The sequence below is a fragment of the Octopus sinensis genome, linkage group LG5 (assembly GCF_006345805.1).
Source record: "Octopus sinensis linkage group LG5, ASM634580v1, whole genome shotgun sequence".
NCBI lineage: Eukaryota > Metazoa > Mollusca > Cephalopoda > Octopoda > Octopodidae > Octopus > Octopus sinensis.
In genome coordinates this window covers 38,679,975-38,692,474 of record NC_043001.1, presented here as the reverse complement: position 1 = coordinate 38,692,474, position 12,500 = coordinate 38,679,975, and the positions used below count along the sequence as shown (strand labels likewise).

The window sequence follows — 12,500 nt, the reverse complement described above, 5'->3', positions numbered from 1 at the left end:
ATAAGCTAGGCAGCTTCCAGGAAGATCTTAACCAGAGTACAAATAATAGGTTAATAGTAAATAGCAACAGTAGTAACATAGACAGTGATACCATTATTGATCACACTAGGCTAGGGGGAATGATTATAGTAGAACTGACAATCAAAAGGAAACAACCCTAGTAAATTCCCTTATGAGCATTGAAAGAGTAGGTACAACCACTAGAAAGAGCAGTACTGAAAATAACATCAGGAGGGGTATCGAAAATAATATGAAAATTAGGGAAAAAGATTCTGAAAAGATCCCTAGAGAAGTCAATGATGTAATAAATTATAGAAATAGACAAACTAGTTTTTGCAACTGCTCAAGAAATAAAACCTGTCTCTTAGATTTGAAATGTAAAACCAAAAACATTGTCTTCAGATGTAAAGTTATCTCAGAGGGTATGGAAAACTTTTATATTGGTGCGAGTTCTTTTTTTTTTTCAAATAATGACTTGCTATTCATCTGAACTCATTTAGGGATAGGGAAAAAATAAATAGTACAAACCTAAGTAAACTAATCTGGTCATTTAAAGATACAAACAAAAGCCATTCGCTCGATTGGGAATTAATCAGTACCACTAAGCTTTATAGAATGGAGGAAAAAAGATGTGACCTCTGCATAGAAGAGCTTTACCAAATATTTACTTCAAAATACACATTAATAAACACAAGATAAGAACAAACACTGAGATGTCTACATACACGCAAATGGACTTTCAAAAATATAAATGAACACGTGTAATTTTTGGTAAATCGTTTTTTTTTTCTCTGTTACTTAGCCCATCTGTAATGCTTTTATGTGATTAGTTGGAGGGAAAGGTGAAGAGCGAAAGAAAAAGGAGAGAGAAAAGAGGGTAAGATGAAGAGGGAGAGTGTTGTGTATTAAGTCTATAAGTTGTGCATGAATTATAAAAAGTGTAAATATAAAGTGCATTAAGTAATCATCATATTCCAATTTCCTTCACTTTTCAATGATTAGCAGATGTGCGACTATCTTTTGATACAGACACAGCACAGGGTACACTTGCAGGATTTTTGGATAAAGTTTTCAGAAATAACCCAATAAGTTTACCATTAATTCTATGAAATATTCATGGTTAGCTGGCATCTGGAACTAAACAGAGAGCTAACACAGTATCCACCTGGATAATATATGTATATATTTATATATATAAAGTCATCTAAGAATCCATAAGTCAGGAGAAAATGCACTCATATATCTGTCAATAGAGGGGTTATATTAATCAAAGTGTACAGTATTATATATATTCATTACACCTGATCATACCTGTTGGTTTTACACTAGGGATTTGATGGGATGTTAGGTAACAAGGCACTCATCAAAGGTAGCTGTTGTGAATAAAATATAGAGAGCAGTCACCATATTTCATTCCATAACAGCTACATCTGATGAGTGCAAAGTTACATAATCGGACAGTTTCTTAACATTCCATTAAATCCCTAGCATGAAGCCAATTGGTAAAATCAGCCTTAATGAATATATGATACTGTACACTTTGATTAATATATATCATCATCATCATCGTCGTCATTTAACACCCGCTTTCCAAGCTGGCATGGGTTGGACGGTTTGACTGAGGACTGGTGAGCCAGAAGGCTGCACCTGGATCAATCTGATCTGACAAAGTTTCTACAGCTGGATGCCCTTCCTAACGCCAACAACTCCGAGAGTGTAGTGGGTGCTTTTACATGCCACCAATGGCCAGTCAGATGGTTGTGGCAACGATCACACTCAAAAGGTGTTTTTTATGTGCTACCTGCATGGGAGCCAGTCTAGTGATAATGGCAATGACCACTCTTGAATGTTGTTTCTCGTGTGCCACTGGCACAGGAGCCTATCCATGGCCCTGGCAACGATCATGCTTGGATGTGCATTTAACATTCCACTGGCCCGAGTGCCAATCAGGCGGTCCTGTCATGAGCCACATCAGCAATTTTGATTTCACTTGCCTCAATAGGTCTTTGCAAGCAAAGTTTATTGTCCAATGAATGAGGGGTATTCATAAGTGGGCTGGTTACACCCACTGGCATAGGCCATGGCTATGGTCTCACTTGGTTTGTCGGGTCCTCTCAGGCACAACATATCTCCAAAGGTATCGGTCACTAGTCATTGCCTTGGTAAGGCCCAATGTTCGAAGGTCGTGCTTCACCACCTCATCCCAGGTTTTCCTGGGTCTACCTCTTCCACAGGTTACCTCAACAGCAAGGGTGTGACACTTTTTCACACAGCTGTCTTCATTCATTCGCAACACATGACTATACCAGTATAGTCGTCTCTCTTGCACACATCTGATGCTTCTTAAATCTGACTTTTCTCTCAGGGTGCTTACACTCTGTTGTGTATGCACACTGACATTACACATCCAGTGGAGCATATTGGCTTCATTCCTTGCAAGCTTACGCATGTCCTCAGCAGTCACAGCCTATGTTTCACTGCCGTGTAGCATGGCTGTTCGTACACATGTGTCATATAGTCTACCTTTTATTCTGAGTGAGAGGTTCTTTGTCACCAGCAGAGGTACAAGCTCTCTGAACTTTGCTCAAGCTATTCTTATTCTAGCCATGACAATGTCAGAGCATCCACCCCGCTACTAACTTGGTCCCCTAGGTAACAGAAGCTATCAACTACTTGTAGTTTTTTCCCTGGAATGTGACAGAAGCTGTTCTCTGCACATTTTCAGTGTTTATAGCACCTTAGCATTTGCCACATACAAAACTTATCTCCCTAGTTAGCTTTTCTTTGATATTGCTGCACCTCTTATGTGTCCATAGCTTACACTGGGTATAATTTCCACTTAATTTTAAAATTTCAAAAAATTCAGCCGTTCAGAAAAGATCCATAAATCTATGTTAACATAACTGCACAAAAGACTGAAAAATGAAAATCCTGAAGGAATCTCCTTTTTTAATACAGTTCTGTATTTGAGAGCTGAGGAATTGTGTACATTATTTACATTTGACAGATATCTGTCCTCATCTTGTTTGTTGCTAACACAACGTTTCGGTTGATATACCCTCCAGCCTTCATCAGGTGTCTTGGGGGAAATTTCGAACCTGGGTTCTCATTCCTAAGGTATTTTTCAATGTTGTTGTTGTTGTTAATATTATTATTATTATTATTCAGGTCACTGCCTGGTATTGAGCTCAGAATCTTGGGGTTAGTAGCCCTGCACTACTAACCCCAAGATTCCAAATTCAATTCCAGGCAGTGACCTGAATAATAATAGTAATAATAATATTAATAATAATAATAATAACAACATCGAAAAATGCCTTAGGAATGAGAACCCAGGTTCGAAATTTCCCCAAGACACCTAATGAAGGCTGGACAGTTTATCAGCCGAAACATTGTGTTAGCAACAAAGAAGATGGGGACAAATATCCGTCAAATGTAAATAGTGTATCTCTTTTTTTATTGTTAAGTGTGATCATATTCTTTCCATACTTTTGCTGTTTATGGCTTGAACCACTACAGCTAATGGTTAGTTTTATGTTATTATTGTAGCCAAGTGTTTAACTTGAAAGTGACTTTTTTTTTTTTTTTGACAGCTATCAAAAACAATAATGAGTAAGTATATTATATTTTTACTTGTTTATTTAAAAAATAAAAATACATTTCTCTTAAAAAATTATTTTTTATCTTTCATGATTCAGTATATTTTCCTAGCAATTTGCTTGCTAAAAAAAGGCTGCACTTCAACTGAAGCAAACCATACTTGGAGTAGCCTTCTGTACTTTTTGCTAAAAATTATACTACCTTTCAACTAGTTATATTTTTCTTTCAGTGCATGCCAGATATATATCCACTTTAATCTCTATAAATGTTGATTTCTCCAATCATGATTTACATCATATGAAGATAAGGGTAGAGAGAATAAAAGAAAGATAAAGAGAGAGTTAACAAAAGAGGGAAAGGATGAGTGCACACTCTAGGCTTGGTTGCAGGCAATGAATAAAGGAATGCTACATGCACATGTTGAAAGAGAAAGAATTTTGGAGACAGAGGATGTGGAACTGGGTGGAAGGGATGAAATAACGAAGTAGTTGTGGTAGGGTTTATTCAAATGAGAAATTTGTTTTATTTAATTTGATTTTAAAGTAATGAATACTTCTTGTTTTAAAATTTGTATCGGTTTCATCATTTTGCATAAGTAATAAGGAATTTTATAAAAGTTAAATTATAATTATTGTATCTATACCATATTTTCTGACATTATCCATGGTTGCAAATCTTCCAAAGTTACCCATCAAGTGTTTTGATAATTAATGTTTTTACTTAACAATGTTTTAAAATAGAAAGCCCAGTAGAGTTTATCTCTTAGGGACAGCAAGGATTATCAGGAGGATCCTAAGCATCTGAAAGACTGCTGAAAACTTGTGGATATCTAAGGTCACAGGTAGTAACTTGCTATCCACAGAATACCTACCAGGAATAAGACCAACCTGAGACAAACCAAAATAATAATAATTGTTTCAAATTTTAGTACAAGACCAGCAATTTCAGGGGAGGAGGCAAGTCGATTGTATTGACCCCAGTGCCCAACTGATACTTATTTTATTGATTCCAAAAGGATGAAAAAGCAAAGTTAACCTCGGCAGCATTTGAGCTCAGATTTTAAAGATGGATGAAATGTTGCTAAGCATTTGCTAATCATTCTACCAGCTCACAATAATAATATTTTCTATTGTAGGCACAAGGCCTAAAATTTGGGGGATGGGGACAGTCAATTACATTGACCCCAGTGTTTCACTGGTACTTAATTTATCACCCATGAAAGGATGAAAGACAAAGTCAACCTTGGCAGAATTAAATATAACAAGTTGTCACAGAATTGGACTCCAGTCTTGCAAATGTGGGTACATCCAAATAACTAATAATAATAATTGTAATAATCCTTTATACTAAAGGCACAAGGCCTGAAATTTGGTGGGAGGGGAATAGTAAATTAAATTGACTCCAATATGCAACTGGTACTTATTTCATCGACCCCGAAAGGATGAAAGGCAAAGTCAACCTCAGTGGAATTTGAGCTCAGAAAAGGCAGAGGAAATACCACTAAGCATTTTTCCTGATGTGCTAATGATTCTGCTAGCTTGCTGCCTCATTAATAATAATAATATTAATAATAATTTGTAATGTGGATAGAAAGCAGGGTACCATCAACCACAGTACTTGACAGATATTTTATCTTACCAACTCCAAAAGAATGAAAAGGAAAGTTGACCTTGTCAGGATTTGAAACCAGAATGTAAAGAGCAAGAACAAATACGATATAGTATTTTGTACTCACATGATGCTGTCAGTCCACTACCTTCATTTGTTTCTAACATATGCACAAGGCCAGAGATTTGCTGGGAGGGGAACAATTGATTATATTGATTCCAGTACTTGATTGGTAGAGCTTATTAACCTTAGAAGAATAAGAGTAATGATAATAATAACAATAATAAAATAAGGGTTTCTTTGTTTTTGAAAATTGTTTTATTTTGTAAATATTGTAAATATTTGATTTTTGTCACATTTTTCTTCAATTTAATAGATTTTCATCAACAAAAGGTAAGTTTCAGTTTGCAAAATGTATATTTTGTCTATTTCTCTCTAACTATACGGTCTTTTGCTTGTTTCACCATCTATTTTTAATTCAGTAACAAAATTTTCTATTTTCTTAATGCTTTTTCTAAATCATTAACTAGAACATACCTGGAAAAAATTCTGAACAACCTTTTGGTAAAATAAATATCATGTAGTGCATTTCATTTCCTCCAGGTCTGATGGTTGTCCAACAAATTATTTTCTATATAATATTTCAATCAATTAAAATCCATTGTAAAGGGAAACCATATAAGTACAGCAAGAAATGCATTATCCACCTTCCAGTTTTTTTAACATTCTGCCTACCTTATAGTTTTCACTGTCTTCCTTCCTGTCCACTACTTAATGTAACTCAGCTAACCTCTTTCATGTTCTTTTGTCTATTCTTCTTTTATTGGTGATGCTTTACATGACCAAACCACTTGATTTGCTACCATTTGCTAATTAACAGATGTGTTTTATGGTTGTTTTCCCAACAATTTATTTTTTAAGTCTCATATGTTTATTGTTCTATAAACTGAATGCAAAGGATCTTTCTGCAACATTTCATTTCAAAAGGCATCTCTTCCTCATTTACAGCATCTAAAAGCTATGATTCACACTAATAAAATGAAGCTGAAGTTGCAATTTCTCTTAAAAAAATGAATTTTAATTGTTATAGTAATATTTATTTCTCCAAACAAGGTCTAAATTTGCCAAAGCTGATGTAGCTGCTGCATTCCTACTCTTTACCTCATTCTTTGATCTCTCATCTTCTGTTACTGTTTTTTACCAAATATTGATTGCTTAATGCTACCTGATTTTACTTTTTTTTTTTAAATTGTAAATGAGTAGATTGGGTTTGATGAAATGACGCCAATTGTTTACTTTTCATTTCAAAATCACTTACAGTCTGAAAATTAATATCCTGTTATCAGTTTCATTATTTCCATAGAAGTTTTATTACCATACAAAAGACCCCACTCCATTAAATATATTCAAAATGTAGAATGGTAATCAGAATGTCTTTCTACAATTAACACTTGTAGCAACTTTTAAAATGTTCATAATTCTTAAGAGAAAGTTCTCTGTAAAACTAAACATGATATAATTTTATTCCCTTGATTAATGATAGTGCTTACTGATTTATCAAGATGATCACTCAGGCTTTTATATTAATATATTTATAAATGACACAGTGAAGTCAGAGTGCATTTAGCACTGCTTCTTTTTTTTTTTTTAATAAGTGATGTATTTATTGTAGAACCTTTTATTGGAGAAATTCTATTCTCCAAAAATCTTCTGATGCTATTGATAATATGAAATTAAAGCTCCTACTGATATATCACTGCAAAAATCCAAAGATTTTTAAAGATTATGCAAAGTTAGTTGGCTTTCAAATAAGAAAGCACAGATGACTTAGAGCCTCTTCAAAGAGCAATTTACAAACATTTTTATGTCCTACTGCAGTGTGGTACAGTGCCAAATAATATTTCCTGTAAAGTATTGTCCCTTTTAGACAATAGACCAAGCCACCCAGTAAACTTAAATGAGCTTTCTGATAATGTGAGAGTATATTTTCAAGAATAAAACTTCTTTGATCCAGCCTATGTATCAATGTGTAGTCTTAACTTCAAGGTATATATTCTGTAAAGAACTTTCAAACAACTTTTGAAAGCAATTGACAGGAAAGATAAATTTATGGTTAAAGATGTCTGGAAAAAATTCAACACAATGGATACTGTAGATAAAATTACTGAGTCATTGGTGAAGTAAAACCCTCCACTTTGAATATGTGCTTGTGAAAATATATGACCAGATTATATCTGTGACTTAAGTTTTCCACAAGCAGAAAAGTTTGAAAGATATTGTGACATTTACAAATGATGTAGGGTTTGAAGAAGTTACAAAGCATTATGTTACTAGTGTACCATAAAGCAAGTTTATCTAATCAGGAGCTCATGCTGTTTTATCAAGAGAAAGTTGAGAATACAGATGAGAATGCAGAAATTCCACCAACTCCATTTAAATTGACTACAAAGTATATTGCTGAAGGGCTGGCACTTATAGAAGAATGTCTACTGCAAGATTTTCCTGATAACAACCTGAATTGTGAATGTAATAAAAATTACAAGAGGAGTTTACTGAGCTCAGTTCATACATTGTGCTATATAAAGAGATAATGTGTCATAAACATCAAATAACTTTGTATAAGTTCTTAACCCCTCAAGCTGATTAAGATAGTGTCCCTCATCTTTCAATAATTATCATTCTGCTTCTTCACATTATAGTCAACATCTTTTGTGATAAAAACATACTTTATTACAATATTGAGATTCTTATTTATTCTCTAATGTATTTTTCAAATGTTTTTATGTATACTTATTGTACTGTGTATGTTTAGACATTGCTGTTTTCATATATAAAAGTGGTTATTTTGTTTGATTTTGTTGATCATATTGCTTTCTTTTGAGGGGAATTGAAAAAAGAATCTATTTGGGTGCCTCTTAATATATAGTGCAGAAACTGATTTTCTGTTGTGAGGTTTTCACAAACACATTATACCTAAAACATGATACATACACACACACATATCATCATCATCATCTGTTCTCGATGCTGAAATCTCATAATTAGAGAGGCAATTCTTTATGCAATTCTTTATGCAAATCCATACACATCACATGACCGTACTACAGTATTTCCTGATTGAATTCATCCCTTTCTCAAATGAATTTGTCCCTTCGATATCAAAGCCAATTTAGATTTTAAATATTTAGAAATTAGATGCCCGTAAGTTCACACAAGTTCACAAAATAGTATCTTAACATGAGAATAGTGGAGATAAACAAAAAACTAAACTTAAAATGATTTAAATTTATTTTAAAACTCTTGTAATCACAAATATTTCACAAATCCTTCATATTCAATGCTTGTGGGATGAAAAATGTTTGATGTCGATCATATCTTGCACAATTTACAGCAGATATTGAATCCATTGCAAGATACAAGGCTGTTTTTAAAATATTCATTCTATGAATTGTCATGGGCAAATTTTCTGGTCTTTTGTAGAGATCATTTTTATGAGTCTGCAGATAATGCTTCACAAAAGATTTTGATTCGTTGAACATTTCCTCAATGGAATTAAACATTGGGGAATAAGGAGGTACATAATTAACCATATATTGTGGTATGAAATCAATTTCATTGACACATTTATGGATGTGTGCATTGTCCATAATAAATATGACAGGATCTGATATAGTTGCAGCGATCTTTAGCGAACATTGATGCAGAAAGTTGTGACCTTAAATGTTTCAAATTGGACAAGACCCAACATATCCATAGTGGCCAATAACATTTAAATTTGCCCATTGACCTTCAAAAACAAAATAGATTGTAAAAAATATTTCATAAACAAAAATTTTATATAAGTATTTAGCAAATATAATAATCATTTACTTTGAAATCCAAATGTTGTAATTTGTTTCATCAATATATACATTACAAACGGCCAACCCATTATCTTGAAGCCATTTTGCATAATAACATCGCTTCTTTTTTGTGTTTTCGTTATTTGATTCTTGAGGGTGAATTATTAGTTTTTTCAGAGTGTATCCAAAGTCATCAAGATAGCAATCAAAAGTTGATAATGAAACAGTCAAATTGATTTTTCTCTTGTAAAAGTTCTCTCATTCTTTTCAAATTTAAAGCTGGGTCCTCGTTAATCGATTCTTGTAAAAATTGTTGATGATTTTCCATGTATTTTCACTGTTAGTGCCCATGCTTTTTCTTTAGAGAATAATCTTTCGGCACAATTGTCTTCATTGTGCTGTAGTTAAAATCAAAGGAGCAATTTTAATTTTTCAGTTTCTTGAAGTAGAAAATATTCTTTTCTTTATCCTATTCATTTACTTTCTTGTATGTCTTCTTTGGCATGTTAAAACGGTTTAAATTATTATGTTTTAAATCTAACTTTAACACTAACATTTGAGAAAGGGAAAAATTCATTTGAGAAAGGGACGGATTCATTTGAGAAAAGGACGCATTCATTTGAGAAAGGGATGAATTCAATTGGGAAATACTGTAGTGCAGTCATCTCTTTTGCACACTACAAATGATGTCTCTTATACCCAATTTTTCTCGTAAATCATTTACACTCCATTGTACATGAACACTGGCATCACCTGTCCAGTAGAGCATGCTGGCTTCATTTCTTTCAAGCCTTTGCATGTCTTTTGCAGTCACAGCCCATGTCTTACTGCCATGTAGTATAGCTGTTCATACACAGACATCATACAATCTGTCCTCACTCTGAGGGAGAGAACTTTGTTCCTAACAAAGATAGCAGCTGTCTGAAATTTGCCCAGCTTGTTCTTATTCTAGCAACTACACTTACAGAACTTCCTGCCCTGCTGCTACTTTCATTGCCTAGATAAGAGAGACCATCTCTTACTTCTAAGACTCCTCTGGACATTTGAGGGAGTCCATTTTCTGTACATTACTAGTGTTTATTGTACCTGCACATTTGTCACACACATACAGACTACTTTCTCTGTTAACCTTCCTGTGATGCTACTGCACCCCTTATGTGTCCATAGCTTGCACTGGCTACACTATATGGAGTTTCTACTATCTTTTCTACATATTGAGCAGAGTTATATCCCTGAAGGGATCAGTGATTTGTCTGTTTTCCTACTTCCTAGGATTTAAGTCTTTGCAAATTGACTCTAAGGCCCTTTGATTCCAGGCCTTACTTCTACACTTGAATTTTCTTCTCTAGTTCTGATAGTGATTCACCAATAAGAACTAGGGCATCAGCTTAGTGGATCTCACAAGGACAGCCTGTCTTAAATTCCTCAGCAGGATTATGATAAACAAGAAGACACAATCCTTGGTGAGCTTCTACCTGTACACTAAATTTAATACTAAAGGGATGAATTCATTCATGAGTATACTCATAGCCAACTTTCACCTTACAAACAGCCTCTTTGTACATGGTTTGTACAGCTCTCAGCAACCACTCATTTATCCCTAACTTCTGCATTGCCCACCAGATGAGGGAGTGGAGGACCCTGTCAAAGGCTTTCTCCATGCCATCAAAAACCAAATACAGAGGTTTGTTTTTGACTAATACTTTTGTAGTTGCCTCACAAGGAATATAGCATCAGTAGTGTCTCTTCGTGACACAAAACCAAACTGCATCTCATCAAACCTAACTCTATTCCTAATTAATTGAGCTATGTCCCTTTCTGTAACTTTCATCACCTGGTCCAGAAATTTGATATCTCTGTAATTATTTCTGTCTAAGGTATCACCTTTACTTTTGCAGTTGTTGACTATAATGCTGGTACACCAGTCTTTGGGTATGATTCCCTGTGGACAACCTGATTAACTATATGGGTGACTAGGTTACACCCCACCAGATATTCTAAGTATTTCAGCAGTGATCCCTAATGGGCCAGGGGCTTTCTTTGTTTTTATATCTTTAATTGCTTTATCTTCTAAGCTACTGTCAATTCAGATAGCTGGTTAGCTTTTCCCAGTCATTCTCTACATTTTACAGCCTATCATAGTGGCACTTTAAGGCTTCTTTCTTTACAGTGAGCCATCATCCATGCGAAAGCACTTCTCTCCTACAATATCACAATTTTCTCTGACACACTGTCTTGCAATCCAAAACACTTCAAGCCTTTGGTTCGCACATCGCAAAACATTGGCAAACTTCTTTTCTGCTTCTCCCCTGGCTAAGTATACCTATCTTCTAATTTCCCTTCTAGCTATCTAATATAGTTCTCTGGTACGACCACTCTTCCAGGCTATCTTTGCACAATGGCTCTGTCTCCTACACTGTTTCCCCACCATGTCACCCTAGGTCTCTTTGGGACTTTGTGCAGCAACAAATTTGGTCTGTGGCTCTCAGTAAGTTGTCCCTTAGATCATCCAGTTGTCCTCTATGTTACATGTCTGTAATTCTGCCTCCTTGTCAATTAGGATGTCTCTAAATCTCTGACTATTCAAAGAATCCTTAAGCTTCCAAATCCTTCTTTTCCAGACTGGTCTGTTTTTTGAAATCCTTCTAGCCTGAAGTCTGAAGTTGCTAATGACTAACCTATGCTGAGGTTACATTTTTCACTAGGGAAGGTCTTTACATTTATAAGCAACCATGTATCTTGCTTTTTAGTGTGGCCACCAGATTGATAGATTATCAGGTGTCTGGCTGGTTTCCTGAAGTTGTTATTGCAGATCATTAGATTATTTGCTTTACAGAACTCCAGTAGCCTTGTTACCACCTCATCATAAGAACCAACTCCTATCGTGGAAAGGACACACCTATTCCTTCACAAAAGACTTTCCTCTCACTCCTCCTTTCCAAAACTAAGGACCTAATCCAAAGAATGCGATGGAAGGCTTTTTTCCACGATAATCAAAAATATAGAACTGACTATAATAATATTGCATATATACCATTATGCCTAAAAAGTGGATTTATAACTTCAATACCCATACATATCTTGCATCTATTTTCTTGCCTGCACCCTACTCTCTATTTTGTATCACATCTAAACTAACTATGACTTAACTATCCTCTCACAGTCTCCGATGAAGGGATATAATTAATGAATATCCTAGAAACTGCGGTAAGACCTTCTATCTATAAATGCTCTAATATCTACATGGCATTGGTTCTTTTATCTTATTATGCAAAAAATTCTTATATACACATGCTGACATAGAACCTACGTTGAACCCTTTATTCACAATATAACCGAATCTGGAACTTAACTATGGTCTGTCTATAGCACTTATTCAGCATTATCTGGCACCTTTGGGTCTCAATGATACCATTATCCCTTATAACCTCAACTTCGCACTATTATAAG

The 12,500-nt window shown here is 34.7% G+C and overlaps 1 protein-coding gene across 1 annotated transcript in view; it reads left to right on the top strand.

Moving 5' to 3' along the window:
* LOC115212114 overlaps positions 1-12,500 on the top strand; it is a 556,559-nt gene that overhangs the window by 477,455 nt on the left and 66,604 nt on the right. Inside the window, exons 12-13 of the mRNA XM_029780954.2 lie at positions 3,594-3,612; positions 5,585-5,601. Of these exons, the coding sequence (XP_029636814.1) occupies positions 3,594-3,612; positions 5,585-5,601 (36 nt within the window). The remainder of the gene's footprint in view (positions 1-3,593; positions 3,613-5,584; positions 5,602-12,500) is intronic.